The sequence below is a fragment of the Semicossyphus pulcher genome, unplaced genomic scaffold (assembly GCF_022749685.1).
Source record: "Semicossyphus pulcher isolate SPU_LCO1_2020_fin unplaced genomic scaffold, fSemPul1.0.p SCAF_4, whole genome shotgun sequence".
NCBI classification, from domain to species: domain Eukaryota; kingdom Metazoa; phylum Chordata; class Actinopteri; order Labriformes; family Labridae; genus Semicossyphus; species Semicossyphus pulcher.
The window spans coordinates 3697463-3713949 of NW_027211715.1; the positions used below are offsets into that span (position 1 = coordinate 3697463).

The 16487-nt window shown below is 40.8% G+C and overlaps 3 protein-coding genes across 5 annotated transcripts; 1 reads left to right on the forward strand and 2 right to left on the reverse strand.

Annotated features, from left to right (window-relative positions):
- Positions 1-18: 18 nt before the first annotated feature.
- On the reverse strand, positions 19-5324 carry LOC138607643 (ICOS ligand-like). 3 transcript variants are annotated; one of them, XM_069680284.1, is made up of 6 exons: positions 5203-5324; positions 4850-4922; positions 4024-4347; positions 2431-2715; positions 2170-2352; positions 19-308 (listed from the first exon to the last, which is right to left on the reverse strand). In XM_069680284.1, exons 2-6 carry the CDS (start codon positions 4911-4913, stop codon positions 235-237), a joined length of 930 nt encoding a protein of 309 aa, XP_069536385.1. In that variant the 5' UTR covers positions 4914-4922; positions 5203-5324; the 3' UTR covers positions 19-234. The 3 variants fall into 3 exon arrangements, with proteins under 3 accessions (XP_069536385.1, XP_069536384.1, XP_069536383.1); XM_069680283.1 differs by having other exon boundaries at positions 4850-4983; positions 5203-5323; XM_069680282.1 differs by having other exon boundaries at positions 4850-5323.
- A 2644-nt stretch (positions 5325-7968) lies between these two features.
- Positions 7969-12136, forward strand: gtpbp6 (GTP binding protein 6 (putative)). The gene is made up of 10 exons (XM_069680288.1): positions 7969-8580; positions 8666-8803; positions 8891-8961; positions 9662-9792; positions 10081-10151; positions 10247-10405; positions 10492-10700; positions 10785-10933; positions 11666-11818; positions 11899-12136. Exons 1-10 carry the CDS (start codon positions 8184-8186, stop codon positions 12020-12022), a joined length of 1602 nt encoding a protein of 533 aa, XP_069536389.1. The 5' UTR covers positions 7969-8183; the 3' UTR covers positions 12023-12136.
- Positions 12137-12278: 142 nt separating this feature from the next.
- Positions 12279-15572, reverse strand: LOC138607483 (phosphatidylinositol specific phospholipase C X domain containing 1). The gene is made up of 6 exons (XM_069680104.1): positions 15316-15572; positions 14618-14754; positions 14254-14382; positions 14020-14175; positions 13755-13938; positions 12279-13673 (listed from the first exon to the last, which is right to left on the reverse strand). The coding sequence occupies exons 1-6, from the start codon at positions 15395-15397 to the stop codon at positions 13423-13425; spliced, it is 939 nt and encodes a 312-aa protein (XP_069536205.1). The 5' UTR covers positions 15398-15572; the 3' UTR covers positions 12279-13422.
- Positions 15573-16487: the final 915 nt, after the last annotated feature.

Genomic DNA, 16487 nt, shown 5'->3' on the forward strand with positions numbered 1-16487 from the left:
ACAGCTTCATGAACAGTCTGACGCTTTGAGCATCTTTATTCAAGCTTAAAAAAAATTGTCCAGTAAACAAAGAAGAAAGTTTCAGCAAGTGAAGGGATGCTTTGTGAAAATATAGTACCTGTATTTATATTTACATTGTCTGTGTAAAAACCCATCACTTGTATTGATTAGTGCAGTGGTCCCAACATTTACATATGTACAGTTCAGTGCTCTGACAGTTAATGCCTCCGATCTTTATACATCCGTCTCCTTTCGCTCCGGCTTCATCGTCTCCGTCTCCTCCTTGAACTGATATCGCCTTTTGTATCCTGACGGCAGAAAACAATCGTTTCAATGAGAGCACAAACATTTTTTAAAGAAACATTTTAAACAAAGCAGCCACGTGAAGAAACATTGGAACAATATTCATGAACACTTCTCTGACTGGTCAGTGGATTCCCCTTTGCAGTAAGAAAGACTGGCTTTAAACCAAATGTCAGAGAAGTTTTGTACAGTTTGTTTACATTGGGCTTTAGATTCCTGCAGGCTGATAAAATCCACTGGAGCAATTCCAAAAATGATTGTGCCTGTTTTTCATGCAGTCCCCATAAATATGTAAAAGTAGGGCCAAGGCCAACTAGAATTAACTTTAACATTACACCCTGTTTGAACAGTTTTAAGGATGGAGATACTGCTCAGATCAACCAACGGAAAAATAGGCAGGGGGCAGGAGTTTTTCAACTTAAGGTTCAAGGCCCCTCGAAGGCCACCAGATAATATAGTTACCGCCAAACTCTGTATTAGACGCACTTTTAAGACCTTTTTTTTTCCATCTAAAAAGTGGGCTGCGTCCTTTATACCGGTGCACCAATATACCAGCATAATAAGCAGAGAAAGGTATGTTATTGTGTTGCGGTATTTTACCCATACGATGGCGCTATATATATATCGCCAGTGCAGCCACCACCATCACAACAATCAACGTTACCGTACGCTGAGCTCAACGACCGCACCGGTAGCTAGCAGGATTACGAACTCAACATGGTGAAAACAGACGATAGGCTATCATCTGTGTGTGTTTTGAACTTGAACTTGTATACATGTTTTTATTAATAAATAGCTACAGAACCTTTTTTCCTTCTGGGATACCCCCCCAAAACAGACTGCGCCTTATATTCCAGAATTTACGGTACATAAAGTGTTTATTAAAAGACTTCTCTCTGATTTTTGATAAATCTGATTTGGACTTCCTTTAAGCTTCTCAGTGTAAACATCCAAACACTGAATCACAGAAAGGCAGAAAACACATCTGTGAGTTTCAACAGATGTTTTGCCGCTAATAAAACACACCTGCTGTGACATCACTAATCGAGAGGTTTGCATGACTGCAAATCATTTGCGTTCTCTCTCTTTTCATTTCCCAGGTCAGAGGACACCTTGTATATTTTTAAAAGTTATAAAATACAGATTGTCTTCTTCGTCATAACATTGCTCCCTGATCTTTGACCGTCTCACTCCTACATTAACATGTTTAGTGCTAAATTTGAATATTGTTGGAAAAATGTTTTCCTTGGAGAGGCGTCATTCGATGATCTGAAAAGCTCAGTGCTGGTTGCATTCTGTGTAATGGGACCAGATGTACAAGAACAGCCTCATATTTTTATCATAGTGCATTTAAATCACCTATAATGGAACATGATGCATGTTTTTCTGGTATACTCAATAGAATGTAACGAGGTTTTTTAATGCAGCCATTTGCATCACTTTTAGTGTCCTCTTGAAACAGTTTATTTGGTCGTCTGTGCTACGAGCTGCGTTTCTACAGTTCTAAATGCTGCACGTTTGATGTCAAACTGTTAAAGATATTTTCTTAATTTACTCGTGTTTTGTCTTCTTAGGTGTTTTCAGAAGTTGCAGCACGTTGAGATCTTAACGTATAAATGATTTTAGAAACAACATCAAACATGTTAAACAAACTGAGGATTAACTGGCTTAGTTTTTCACAAAAGGAAATGTGAAAAACTAAGCCAGAGATTTTTCATGTATTGCTCCTGAGGAGAAACTCTGACACGTGTAGTTCTATGTGGAGAAGCTGATTCATTGAAGCCTTTTGAACTGAACTAAAAAAAGTCTTGAATCTTACAGAGCGAGCAAAGATGTCATGTCGACAGCAGCAGGTGGGAATCCTACCTCTGTTAGTGTGTTGTTGTTCGTATTGGTATTCCTTCTTCTTCCTCTTACTTATCCTGTCCAGGTGAATCTGGTAGCCGACTCCGATCACCACCATGACCCCAACCACCACAGAGAGCACCGTGCTGAAGATCCACATGGCCTCTGACGCTCTGCTCACCACCGGGCTGCCGTCTGCTCCGTCTGAGCACCAACAAGAAGCAGAGATCAGTGACGGAGTGGTGGGTCTGAGGCCTAATACTTTAAAGATTGATAACTTACAGAATGTAGATGACAGGGTTTCATTCATGGACGGGTTCTCTATGATGCACGACACACTGGAGTCTTTGGAAATGTTGACCGTCAGATTGCTCGAGATGTTGAACAGCTGGGAGTCTGGGAGTGATGTTATGAGGGTCCTCACTGATCCCTCTGGGGGCTCCGAGGTGTTGTCTATCAGCCAGTGAACTGCAGGTTCAGGATATCCTCTGCTGGACTGACAGAAGAAGGTCGTCCCGTTTCCCTGCACTGCCTCCTCCCTCTGCAGCAGCGGGAAGCTGAAACTGGCTGCAAACAGACGTTGAAGAAAACTTTAAACAAAACATCTCAAAACTAAAGCTGCGTTTACACAGCAGGAACTCTCCCTGGTGACTGGGGACCCTGAGAGGAACTCAGAGTATTTCCTCTGCGGGGACCAGAGTCTGAATAACTTCATTTTGACCTTCAAGAAACTACTGCTACGTAGGAGGCCTTTCTGTGTGGAGTTTGCATGTTCTCCCCGTGCATGCGTTGGTTCCCTCCGGGTACTCCGGCTTCCTCCCACAGTCCAAAGACATGCTCGTTAGGTTCATTGGTGACTCTAAATTGCCCGTAGGTGTCAATGTGAGCATGAAAGGTTGTCTGTCTCTGTGTGTCAGCCCTGTGATTGACAGGTGATCAGTCCAGGTGTAACCTCGCCTCTCACCCAATGACAACTGGGATAGGCTCCAGGCGCCCCGCGACCCTGAACAGGATAAGCAGTATAGATAATGGATGGATGGACTTTGGGGATGCAGTGCTAAACCTTTCTGATAGGTCAAGTACAGGAGAGTTTTCTCTGGCACATTTATTTATTTGCAGACATAAATAGTTGTAAAACCAAATGTGTTAGGAGTGGTAGTTCTTGAACTCACTATCTTGCTTACTACAGCAGTATTTACTATGCAAAAAAGAAGGTTGGACAAACAGACACTTCACTTAGTGAAGCAGCATGTCTGCGTTCATCGACCTCTTCAGTGTCACCTTTCCTCTTGTAAATTTAAATGCATCGTGTTAAAATATTGTCCAAAAAAAAGGTCATTTAGAGCTTGTAAGGTTTATAAAACATCTATTACTTAAACCAGACTATAAGTAAAAACTATTGTACATGTAAAAAGGCACAATTTAATTTTTTTATATTTACAATCCTTTGTGGAAATAGCGTCTAGTAATTTTTCCGTTATACACCAGTAAGCTTGATATTTAAAACAGGGAAGGTGGCATAATTTGTTTATAGGTTAAAACAACAGAGTGATGCAGCTGTGATAATTTGTTTTGATAAAAAGAAATGTCTTGGTTGTAACCTGCATAAAACAGGTGTGGCTTATTCACATGCAGTTCACTAATATGTGTTATCTTTATGGGTCTTTAGACCGCAGTGAGAACCCAAACCACAAAGGCCTGAGGGGAACATTTCAGTCCCTTGAAAAGTAGCTCTTTGGTCTAAAAGTTTCGGGTACTTTTGGTGGAAACGCAGCTTATGTAGGTGTTTGACATTTTACATAGTCCACTGATTACTCTGAGTATGGGGAATATCTGAGAGATGTTTGAGAGTTGTGTATCCTTTGTGACACTGACCTGCTATCCTGAGACATGTGCTGCACAGAGCGACACTTTGGTTCCCCCCTGAAATGATGAACAGACTGTAGTTTGTTTTGTTGTCTTCGGGATCCACTGAGGGCAGCTCCAGAGAAATGTTTCCGGTCAGCAAAGCTTCAGCTGAGACCGCGGCTCTGTTGATGCTCCATTCCTCTACATCTCCATCCTCCCTCCACGTCGCTCTGAGCACCACCTCTTCATCTCGCCTCCACTCGATGGAGACGTTCGCAGAGGTTAATAACTGAGGGTAGAAGCAGGGCAGCGAGACCGGACGGCCGACTATGCCGAGGACGCACTCTTCCTCTGCAGAGAAAGGAGTGGAAAAGAAGAATAAAGACTTAAACGGAAATAACCATCTCACAGTAACTTATGGAAAGTAATATTTATGAATTATCACATCAAGAAGGACCAGGGATATAATTGTAGTCATACTAATAGAGAGTCAGTCGTGTCAGTAAGATTTTGCAAAGGTCACATCTCATATTATTTATGGGAAGGGAAGGAGCAGGCTCTACCAGTAGCAGGTTCTGTCCTCTAATCTCTGTTTAAACTTCTCCCTTTTGACATACTAACAATAGGGAGTGTCAGGTAATGTTTGCATTACAAGTAATTAACCTCGATTCGATGGCTCATTCAATAAACATAGAGAAAAATAAAGAGGTAAGGAAACATGAATATGCAATAGAAATGTTAAACACACTTAATATGAAATAAACCAGAGTGCAAAAACAGCACAGGTAAATCCTCAGTGAGTTTCAGTGAGGTGAGGGTGTACTATGCATGACAAAACAGAGAGTCATCTCACCCAGACAGGCGCAGACACCAAGGAAGCAGAGCAGCAGTCCTGTGGGCCACAGTCCGGCCGGCATCGCCCGGCGCTGAGGTCCCGAGTGCCAGTGAAACACACAAAAACAGTCAGAAGATGTTTTCCTCTTTAAACTGGGGACATAAAACAGGTCCATTAGTCTCTCCTGAACCCGTGTAACTTCACTTCCCTGTCTCCTGCTCGCTCCCTCTAGCAGCTCTTACACACACCTCTCTCCGCTCTGTGTGAAGTCATTGTCGGTCATGTTGCAGCATGTTGTGCCATACCTGATCTCTGTCTCTTCCTCACTGGATGAAATGAACCACAATACCGCTGAAAAAAACAATCATTACCTGAAATAACTTTAAACTTCAGCACTCAGTTTCCACCTGCACACATCCTGCTTGGAGCCATAGTATGGAGATCAGTCCGACCTGTTTGACTTCTTTTGATGTTACACACCCACACAGCGGTGTGATGTAAGCAAGACGAGTGACAGTACTCTGTAACTGATACTCAAGTATTTCATTCTTCCGGTGTCTCCCAAAATGAAAAAGAGGAGCTTTAAACAAGATGGCGGAAGGGTACTAAATAAAAGTACGCAGGTACTTGTAACGTACTTTACTCTGAGTTTTTCCATGTTATGCTACTTTTCTACTCCATCTTAGAGGGAAACTTTTTACTCTACATTTATCTAACAGCTGTAGTTACGTTAGAGATCAAGTTTCACATAGAAAACATGCGTTTAGTTTAAATATATTATGCATTATAGGTTGATAGTAACCTAGATTGTTTAAATTTGACCACCAGCAGTATAAAAACACTCAATCATACAGTTTGCTGCTTTAGGGAAAGATCTGAACACAACTTCCACCACCGTCTTCATCATGCCATTAGTTTCTTCAGGCAAATTGAGGTGTGGTTGGTTACATATTCATTGTTGTATGAATATAGATATAGCTAGGAGGCTGGTGCCAGACCACCTTTAATCTAATAAACATTCACTCTTATTTGAGCAGGATTCAGTATCTAGCGCGAAGATATCTAGCGCCTTTTTTAGAGTATAAAGCAGCCAATGAGAAAATAGGACGACTTGAGCGTGTCAATGATTTTTAAAAGCAGATTGTTTTCCCTCATTCATGTTTAGGTTCTATGACACACGAAAGATTTTGTTTCTGAAAGTGACTAATCATAAGAAAAAATACATTGCTGTCTTATGTATAACAGAACATCCATAGGACTATCAATGCACAGCAGTTAAAAGGGTGACTCATTTTAACATTGTGTAAATACACAAACACCTGCACAGTCAGTGCGCTTTAGAAAATAACAGGGATTAAGGAAGGAAAATTGTAGAATTCAGTAAAGATTTTCTCCTTTAAGTATATTTAAATAACAAAGTTCTTTATAATAGTCCTTTTTTTCCCCTTAAAACATATTTTGTTGGTACAGAAAAATCACATTTAGCCAAAACAAACAACATACTGTAAGTTATTAAGCACTCTGGACAAAGGGAAAAAAATAATAAATAATGAGTGAAAAGTTAAATTAACCCAACAAGCATTTTGTTACTTGTGACAAAAGTCGCTATAACTTACTATTCTCTAATTTAGGAGCTGTGCTAAGTGAAACGCCGACGGTGGCGTGGAGAGAGTGGCGTCCTATACGCAAGATACTTAAATGCAGTCACATTGTTTTCTCTTATACCTCAAAAATATAAAAGCACACGAACAAAACAAAGAGCCTATCAATGTTATTAAATGACCAACATGTCAAATTCAAGCTCAACGTGCAATGGGGCTCGCTAACTGTAAAAAAAAATGCTACTCCTTCATAATCGATTTTTCTTGTATTCATCATATTAAGTTACTGTTTTTCGTGCAGTTTCTGTAAATTAATTCACAAAAGAGTAAAGTTAGAATTTAAAATTAATAGATGCTGAGATAGCTCAGCTAAAATTAAGGTAAATTAGCTAGCAGGAAGCTTACTGGTTTGTTTACATTTGTACGTCTTGCACGCTCTAACGTCAGAACGTAAAATCCTAATTTAGCTGTTTCCATGGTGATCCAGAAAAATATATATATGGCATTATTCGAAATTTTCCAAGTTGCCATGTTTGTTTTTGTAAACTTTCAACGCGGAAGACCATTGAAAGAAATATAACAGTGTTTTTAAATCACTACACTTATTTTAATGCGCGCTGCACTTTCCCGGAAATATTTAGTCGACTGAAAACTTAAACTAATAATAAAACATGAGGAAAACATCGTGTAGTTTTTCGTTGTGGGCAATGTGTTTGAAGTTTTTCTCATTATTTGCCTTTAACTTCAATAAAATACGGTGCTCCTTTTTTATTGGAAATAACATTTAAGAGTTTTATAAACATTATTTGTTACATTTGAAAAAGAAAATGTGAACTAAGAAGTTTTCTTACTCGTCGCGGACGTCGGACACACCAGTAGCTTCAATCAGCATGTGCTCCTCACAGATCGGTGATCTCTGCTGACAGAAAGCAAGACTGAATGTTGTTTTCTTTCCTTTGAGAAATAAAAATCTTTTAGTCAGCAGTTATCCTACAAAGATGGTCGTTCTCAAAAACAAATAGCTAGTACCTTTAACCAGGACATTAAATTGTTTTGGAATTTTACATTGAATTTAAATCAAATCGTGCAATGATCAATTTGGTACAGCAGGGGGCAGTGTAAAAAAGACGACTAACATATGAGGGGTAAAGGGTATTTTCCCCTGTGGAAAGTGTTGCAGGCAGCTTCTTCCTCTCAAACTGTGTCAACAGTCGCATACCTGTAGGATTTACGTTACAAATACAAACGTTTACTATTGTACGCTTCAACCACTTATAGCTTTAAAACATCTGTGTGATAAAGTTATCCGTGATTTAGGAGCTAGTGCTTTAGTTTACTTTAACCTGAGAGTAAATTATGCCTGAAAGTCAGAAATCGGGGCATGAAATCTATAATGGATTTCCGAAGCTCGAAACACTAAGGCACAGAAGACAACGGAAGAGCAACATACTTTCTATTTTAATTTTAGCATAAATTGTCACATCTGACTCAAATTAAGATGTAATTATGTTTATTTATGTTTTAAAGAAGTGTAGACAGGGCATCAGCAGTACTTAGTTCTACAGCAGGTGGCAGTATACGCCCTCCACGTTGGCTTGTGTACCTTCAGTGAACTAGAAGAAGAAAACGTAAACAGTGCTGCTGTGTGACCTGGTGGCTCACTTTTAGCATGATGAATGTTAACTTAGTTTATTCTGTGTGAGTGTACCCACAGTCCCGATGACCCCTGCTGGGAAGCTTCTGGAGGTAACATGACGTCACTGAGGAGGATTCACCCGTGGTTAGCTCTTCTGCAGCGACCCTGCACATGGAGCTGTCACACAGCACTCCTGCGCACACCTCCTCGTGAAGCTGCAGGAAACACCAAGCAGTTACACAGGCTGAGAGGTGTGTCTCCCCTGCAGTTTAGGTCGTTTTCACTGTCTTCTTGGAAGTTAAAGAGCACAGATGACTTCAGTAGTGATCGGCACACAGGATTCAGCCATGAGGATGATGATGATGATGATGATGAAGACTTCATTGACGACAGTGAGGTGGAGGAGTTGTTCCAGCAGCAAGCCCCTGTAGGCATCCAGGAGGGTCAGCACAGGGTGTTCATCGTTCACCCCGATGTGAAGTGGGGGAGCAGGAAGCAGCATCTGACCACCGGTAAGAGAAAGAGCACTTAATCAGATATGAGTGTGCGACTGATGAGGAGTTTTCTCTCTAACTCCTCTGCTTGCTTTCTTTGCAGCTGAGCTGATGATGGCCGAGGCAGTGGGGCTGGTGAACACCTTAGACAACTGGAGAGTAGTGGATAAGATCATCCTCTCCACCAAGACACCAGAGAAGAAGAAGATATTTGGCAAAGGCAACTTCCAGTCTCTGACAGGTATTAATTACAGTATACTGCCTGTGTCCACCTCAGCCTGTGCAGTGAGTCAATGTCTTTATATGAAACTCTATGTTTCCCCTGCAGAGAAAATCAGGCAAACAGCAGGAGTGAATGCTGTGTTTGTGAATGTTGAGCGTCTCTCTCCTTTGTCTGAGGTAAGGCCATCTGAAAATAACTCTCTGGCTGCATACAGAATGGTTTGATGCACACAAAAAAAATGTTAAAACTAGTGAAGCCAGACTGAAAACTTGTGCAATATGTGCTTACATTTTTAGGCTACAATTTTAAGACACGTAAAAAGCTAAACTAAAAACGGGGGCATTTGTCTAGACACAAGGACAAGACTTGGAAATAATTATTTCATTATCATCTTGTCTATACCCTGAAATTCAAGGAGCGGAACAGCACATTGTGCTTAAAATTAGTAATCCTGGAGATTGGCTGGATTAAAGAGAGAAATCTCAACCTCATAAAAATACATTTCTTTGCCAAATTTATGTACAAATTAAATACAATCTTGGTGATGTAACAGAATATACAACAGTTCAAAGGTCTCATAGTGTGTTCCCCAGATATGAAAAGTGTATGTCTGTAGGAATACATCACTGTTGTGCTGTGATGTAAGAGTAACACTGAGACAATGAATAATAAAATGCTTGAAATAAGAAATTCTGAATTGACAAAGCAGTTTTTTACTTTTCAATGTGATCAGTAACAGACGATGAAATGAAAGAAAAAAAACTTGAAACTAGAGAAACAAAAACAGACAGGTCGAAGGAACCATTTAAATTAAGATATATCCTATTACTCAGATTTCACCTTTGTAGTGTGACAGACACTTTCTCCTCCATACAGAGGGAGCTGGAGGAGGCCTGGGGGGTCAAAGTCTTTGACAGATACTCGGTGGTCCTCCACATCTTCCGCTGCAACGCCAGGACGAAAGAGGCCAAGTTACAGATCTCTCTGGCAGAGATCCCCTTGTTAAGGTAACTTTGCACTCTCATATACACATGTTTCCCGCATCCTTTTTTAAGTTTAAGTTAAGAGTGGCTTGTTGATCAAATCTGCCCATTTTTCCATTTGAAAATCCAAGCTTGCATCCATTTTTTAAGAATTTTGTTTCACAGAAATGTGAGCAGTTGGTCTATTTGAATGACTCCGGTATCATTTGCATAATTCCTCTCAAACATTGATGTTATCTGCTTCTCTATTATCAGTGCTGATGTTTTTGCTGTCACGCTCTGAGATGTTAATGTTTCTTCTGATGCTGGCAGGTCTCGTCTGAAAAATGAAATTGCAAACTTGGACCAGCAGGGTGGAGGATCGAGGTACATCGGAGGTTCAGGTAGGAGAACCTCGACACCTGAACCGAGTGAAAAACAGTAACTGAGCTGCTCTGTCAGACAGCAGCTTCAGTTTGGTGATTTGGCCTTATTACAGGTGAGACCCTGCTGGAGGTGCAGCAGAGGCTGCTGAAGGAGCGAGAGATGAAGATACGCTCAGCGCTGGAGAAACTGCGGAGAAAGAGGCACCTGCTGCGCTCTCAGCGTAAACACAAAGAGTTCCCCATCGTGTCTGTGTTAGGATACACTAACTGTGGTGAGAGGCTGGACAGAGGGCACTGATTTGATGTTGTAACATTAAAGGTTTCTCATTTTGCTTCATTTTATCCGTCGTCTGTGCAGGAAAAACGACCCTGATCAAAGCTCTGACCGGTGACAGCGGCCTCCAGCCCAGAAACCAGCTCTTCGCCACGCTGGACGTCACCGTCCATGCTGGCCAGCTGCCCAGCCGCATGACTGTCCTGTATGTGGACACCATCGGCTTCCTGTCCCAGCTTCCCCACCAGCTCATCGACTCTTTCTCCGCCACCCTGGAAGATATCAAACACTCAGTATGTACCCGATGCTCTTATCAAGAGCGTTTGTGAGCATGTAAGGGGAGTATTTAAAGTTAAAGTGTGACTTCCACCCTGTAGGATCTGTTGGTCCACGTCAGAGACATCAGTCATCCAGAGACGGTGAATCAGAAGGCGAACGTGCTGAATGTACTCAAGAACCTGCAAATCCCTGACAGGCTGATGAGCTCCATGATAGAAGTCCACAATAAAACTGACCTCATTGACAAGTAAGAGGAAAACAATCAACATCGTTTTAAGGCTCATGTAGATCTTATATATTCCAGCTGTTCTTAGAGGTTATTTCTACATGTTTTATGTTGATATCCAATCAGTAGTGATGGAAAATGTTCTGAATTGAAGCAAGTCATTTATCGAGTGCTGTATTGACAGAGAGCTCTCTTGCTCATGGAGCGGTGCGATGTATAAATACAGCTAAAAATCTAGTCAGCCTAAACACTGTTAAATGTATCCTTGTCTATAATATCCTCTTCACTGATATTTTTTGCGTGATGTACTTTTTGTGTAGTTTCGTAGCTAGTTTGCAATACAAGGCAGAGATTAGATCAAAGCTGATGGAGGGCCTCCAACTGCCACCAACAATATGCAGCTACACTGAACAGAGACACAGAGAACATCTGCAACAACCGCAGGCATTTTTCACACTTTATAACCAACTCTGAAAGCCTTAAGGTAGAAAATAGGCCCTTTTTCTCCTTAGTGAAAGAACTGCAATAGGGTCATAAATTCTTGATTTGATTGTCCTTAAAACCATGACAGTAGTGCTGCATATAACAGTAATTTCATGGTTGATTTTTATGTCCACTATTTCTTAAATCATTTATAGGCTTCTTTTTTGTTGCAGCATCATTTTAAACACCATTAATGTGTTTGCTGTGTGAACAGAGTTCACTTTGTTTAATCTATAAGACACAACAAGTATCTTCTGTCGTCTCTCTCAGCTATCAGCTTACAGAGCCGGACGCTCTTCCCATATCTGCCTTGGAGGAGCGAGGTCTGGACGAGCTGAAGAACGCAGTAGAAGCTCAGATTGTAAACTCTACAGGAAAACAGATTTTAGACCTGAAAGTCGACCTCAGCACTCCTCAGTTAAGGTGAGAGCTGTTTAATCTCTCTGTGTTGTGATGTTTAGAATCAGAGAGCGTGCATAGTGAAACTGTATTTCCCTCCACAGTTGGCTGTACAAAGAAGCAGCTGTTCAGGACGTGCAGGTGGATGCAGACGAAGGCTCGGCTGTTGTCAGAGTCATCATCAGCCTTTCTGCTTATGGACGATACAGGAAACTGTTCACAGGGTGATAGCACGGAGGAAGACGAGGAGGAAGATGCTCCCTGCTGCAAACACACCAGAAGCATCTTTAAAAACTGTATTCAACTGTATTTTAATTTTGTTACAGCAAAAAAACATGTATAAACTGCACTTTAAAGCTGAATAAAAATACAGAATGTTTTTTGGTTATAAAAAATACAAAACCTTTGATTTTTGTATAAAATGATTTTTTTAAACAAAAACGTCAATATAAGTAACTTTATTTTAAAAAAAGTGGGCGTGGCTAATATGATGTCACCCATTGATTAGTGCACTTCAGTTTTAAAGCCTAAAGTCTGGCATGTTGTTGATGTCACCATGTTGTGTTATAATTGAGACAAAAGTCTGGATCTGGAGACAATAAGCTTATGCTAGCTTTGTGAGCAAGATGCATCAAAACTCATGATAAGTGGGATTTTTTTCAGGATGCCAACTCTGGCATGCAAAAAAACTGTCTTAAAAACGAAATATACCGACTGTAATAGTCTTTTAGTAGAAAGCATCACTGACTAGTTGCTGTTCTGGTCGCAGCTTGTCAATCATAAAGTAGTCAAGCCCTAAACAATACCCGGCTTTATCATGTATTTTACTCTAAATAGACTGAACTGGACCTCTGCGCTGTGTTTGTGTTGTTGGTACTTATTGGAGAATATCTTGTGCAAACATCAGACAAATAAGTTTTGCTGTGTGGTTTAATTCACAAACAGAACATTCAAACAGTCTGAGCTCCAGTTTTGTTAGTGAGTGAAATATTTGTATTATTTTGGGTTTATGTTAGTACGAACGAGCAGGTGGGGTCTGTGCTCATCATACCTGGTCTCATTCATTGATTAATCTTTGGCAGCCCGGGAACGGGACTCAGGATTGTTGTTGGTAGCTCTGATCATCTACCATCATCGACCACCACATATGGAATCGAATTTTTATAGAGAAACACTGAGGGTGACTTGCTAATTTGCGAGTTATTAAATTTAACTTGGGCAAACTAATAACTTAGCAATCGGCAACTCCTCCCAATTCTCAAGCTCCACCCTCTCTTCCAAATATGGTCACTTCTGGCTTAAAAAAAACAAGATGGCGACGACCTTAACGCCAAACTCAAGGCCTCAAAACCATATGGGTGACATCACAGTGGATACGTTTACTTTGTATACAGTCTTTTAATCAAACAGACTTCTTTTCACAAACAGTGGAGTCGCCTCCTGCTGGCCATGACAAAGAATGCAGATTGAAGGCACTTCCTTATTGGCTTCACTTTTCAGCTACATTCACTTCTTATGTACAGTCTATGATATAAATGGACAGAGATATAAAAAAAGAGGAAATGAGGTACACAGTAGATATTCTGGGATCAGGTCTAGTGAAATAAAATCACGGGTAAATGTTTTTCTCATCTGACAGTTTTCCTCCGTAAAAGTTTTTGGTTCAGTTTAATGACGAGAGAGCAGAGTGGGAGTGGACCCACAAAGTCTCCTGCAATGATGTTGAGACTCTGAGGGTCCGACCCGGGTGTCTGCTCCTCCAGCCATGTCCTCAAACAGTCCCAGTTACTGAACGTCAGCGTCCGCAGAGACTGCTTCGGGTTCTCTGTGATGTAATATCTGTCAGCTGTCAGGTTCAAGCCAGAGACGAAGAAGCCGTCTGTGGAGAAGTCAAACTGAGAAGTCAGTAGATAACCAGGAAACACACTGAATATTGGGCCAAAGTGTAAATTAAACTCACCTGGACGCCCCCTCTCTTTGTTCCAGTCGAGATAATTAATCACTCCCTGTGCTGTGGGCTTGTTGGCCCACCAGTAGGGGATGGCCGGCCACAGCTCTGGATGTCTGTCTGCTATCTGTGACTCATAGGACAGGACGACCTGGTAACCAGACGCCCACAGACTCCTCAGGCTCAGGACGGATTCCTGTGGAGGGCAGGTGAGGGTGTGTGAGGCATTGTGTTGTTTTCTTCTACTGTGAATCAGCTGCAGGAGGAGAAAACTCACCTTCCTGGGGCAGAGTTTTGAGCCGAACAACTTCTTCAGCAAGAAAATGAAGAATTGATGGAGACTGTCGTCGATTCCTTCAAAATGGCTGCACGCAAGGATGACAATCTCCTTTGGGTGGGACTCCAGCCAGGTGGCAACAGATGACAATGTTTCCTGTAAAGTAAGAACATGGACTATTAAGAAACTATAAAAGCCCAAAATAAAACTTTCAGCTAAGATGATTATACCCACCAAAACAGTTAAATGTGTGTATATGATGTGTGTGAAGTACAGGTCGCTGGATGAGTCTTTGGGTTTGTGTGCGATGCGCAGATCGAAGAACCGAATCCCCATCGACAGCTGCTCCTCGATGCTTTTGTCCTGAGAGGATTCATAAAACAAACATAAATACTTTTACCAATATAGCATTTATGAAACATGTTTGGAGGTATATAATATACAAATAACATGTATTATAATCTTATAATCATTGATAAAAAATGTATCTCAAGTACCATAAGCAGAGGTCTAGAAAGAGTTAATAAACCAAGGCTGCAAAGTTGAACACCAAAGCAATACCCTCTGAATCCCAAAGGTGTCCTCACACAATGCTCACCTGTGTTGTAGCCCATTTAAAGATGGCCGGTCTTGTAAAGCAGTAAAAGAGTCCATCCAGGAGTCTGAAAAAGTCTGACTCAGACGGGACCAGAGGGGAGTTTATGTCCAGACAGTAACTCATGGCATCGTGGCTCCCTGGATAAAACAAGGTTTTAAAAGACACATTAAAGTTTGAAACTGGGGAACATACTGGTTTCTGATACCACACACTGTACCACTGGACTTAAATGAGAAACAAAGCTGGAGACATTTTTTTTTTTAGCATTTGTGACCTTTTTGTTTGACTCACTAGTCTTGTGAGCTTTATATGTAATGTGTTCTCAGGTCTTGTTATAATGACACTCATCTCAGAGAGTCCTCCTAAATATATTAAACTCATCTAACCAATTAGCTAATCCCATATAGGTGATTAGGGCTGCAATTGAATTAATTAAATAATCGTTGCAATCCTATGGGTGATCATAAAATAATTAGACGGTGAGAGCAAAAGAAGTTGAATAAAAAGACAACAAGAAGAAAGCGTTGTGAAAAATTAGAGGAATACAAACAGTCCACAACTTAAATTTATAATTTGTTAACAGAAAATATTCACCTTCAAGAGGCTGAAGCAAGTGAGCTCTTGGCAATGTAATGGTCTAGAGAACAACTTTCCTACTTGAATGTACATATTAGCAAAAGAAAAAGTGTTAAGTTTACCGGGTATGGCCAGGTTTGTGAGAGGAATGTCCCACAGCTCTTCAGGCAGAGCTGACATCCAGTCGTGGCAGCTCACGTCCATGTCGCTCAGTCCGTCACTGAAAGGACTGAAATCTAGCTGTGAGGACCCTGTTTAAGTCAGTCATCATATGATCGATCCTGGCCCCTTCCTTTACCTAATTCCTTTAAATGATCTACTACAAACTTCTCAAAAGAGGAGAGCAAAGGGGAAGAGGAGGAGGGTGATAAAAGTTTGAATTTCCTGATTCTTCTGACCGCGGTGACTGAAAGCAACAGAGCACACAAGTGAAACACTGCAGCTAATGTACGATTATATTTTTAATGTTCAATTTAATAATATGGGGAATTTCAGAAAAATGAGACATGTATTTCTAAATAATACGTCTCTTAACACTATTCACACTTAGCGCTAGCCAAAAAGCCTCCGGCGTTGTTGCCATGACGTCTGGAAGGGGGCGGGACTAACATCAAACCAGGAAGTTTAGCTTGGATGCTTAAATTACCTCCATGAAGAAGAACCCTAACATGAAGTCCTCCAAAAAACGTGAACTCCAACATTTTCGTGCTGAAAAAAACAGTCATTTGAAGAATCATTACATTACTTTAAATTGTTCAGATATTTATATTATTTAAGTATTTTAATGTAAATCTACACATTCCCAAATGGGGTTTTATTTCATTGAATTTGATTAACAAAGTATTTAATCCCAGATTCACACTCCTGTATCTGTACTACATGCATAATTTAACAACCATTACCTTCCATTTGGAGGAATTTCCTTACACCTCTTACAGTAGATCCCATTATCTGAATATATGCATTATTCTCTAAGTGTCAAATAGTGACAAGAGGAAATGTTTGTTGGCTTTAACGGAAATCTCATGAATTATTTACCTGTTTTTCATCATGTTGGCTACCATGGTGGAAATGGATTGGACTGAACTGACCCCAGAGCAGCACCGTTTCAGACTGATGATGTAATAGAAACTATTGTGAGGGAAAGCATTGTAAAAAGGCACTACTGCAAGGGAACACAAAGGCTATTTAACCTTGTGATCCTTTAGGGCCTCCATAGGTTGACTTTTCATTCTCTACTTTGTCCCTCTTTATGTCCTCTGTCCTCTGCTCTACTGTGTGTGACCCTGAAATC

Bases quoted from the DNA above. Each gene is read 5' to 3' on its own strand.
- LOC138607643 (XM_069680282.1), bottom strand. From the start codon at position 5,006: ATGGACCTGTTTTATGTCCCCAGTTTAAAGAGGAAAACATCTTCTGAC. The intron at 4,348-4,849 runs GTGAGATGACTC...CTTTCTCTGCAG, and splicing joins TGGTGTCTGCGCCTGTCTGG to AGGAAGAGTGCGTCCTCGGC. The intron at 2,353-2,430 runs GTAAGTTATCAA...GTTGGTGCTCAG, and splicing joins AACCCTGTCATCTACATTCT to ACGGAGCAGACGGCAGCCCG.
- gtpbp6 (XM_069680288.1), top strand. From the start codon at position 8,184: ATGACGTCACTGAGGAGGATTCACCCGTGGTTAGCTCTTCTGCAGCGA. The intron at 10,406-10,491 runs GTGAGAGGCTGG...TCGTCTGTGCAG, and splicing joins GTTAGGATACACTAACTGTG to GAAAAACGACCCTGATCAAA. The intron at 10,934-11,665 runs GTAAGAGGAAAA...CGTCTCTCTCAG, and splicing joins AAAACTGACCTCATTGACAA to CTATCAGCTTACAGAGCCGG.
- LOC138607483 (XM_069680104.1), bottom strand. From the start codon at position 15,397: ATGGACGTGAGCTGCCACGACTGGATGTCAGCTCTGCCTGAAGAGCTG. The intron at 14,755-15,315 runs GTAAACTTAACA...TGTTTTATCCAG, and splicing joins CACAAACCTGGCCATACCCG to GGAGCCACGATGCCATGAGT. The intron at 13,674-13,754 runs GTGAGTTTAATT...ACTTCTCCACAG, and splicing joins CAAAGAGAGGGGGCGTCCAG to ACGGCTTCTTCGTCTCTGGC.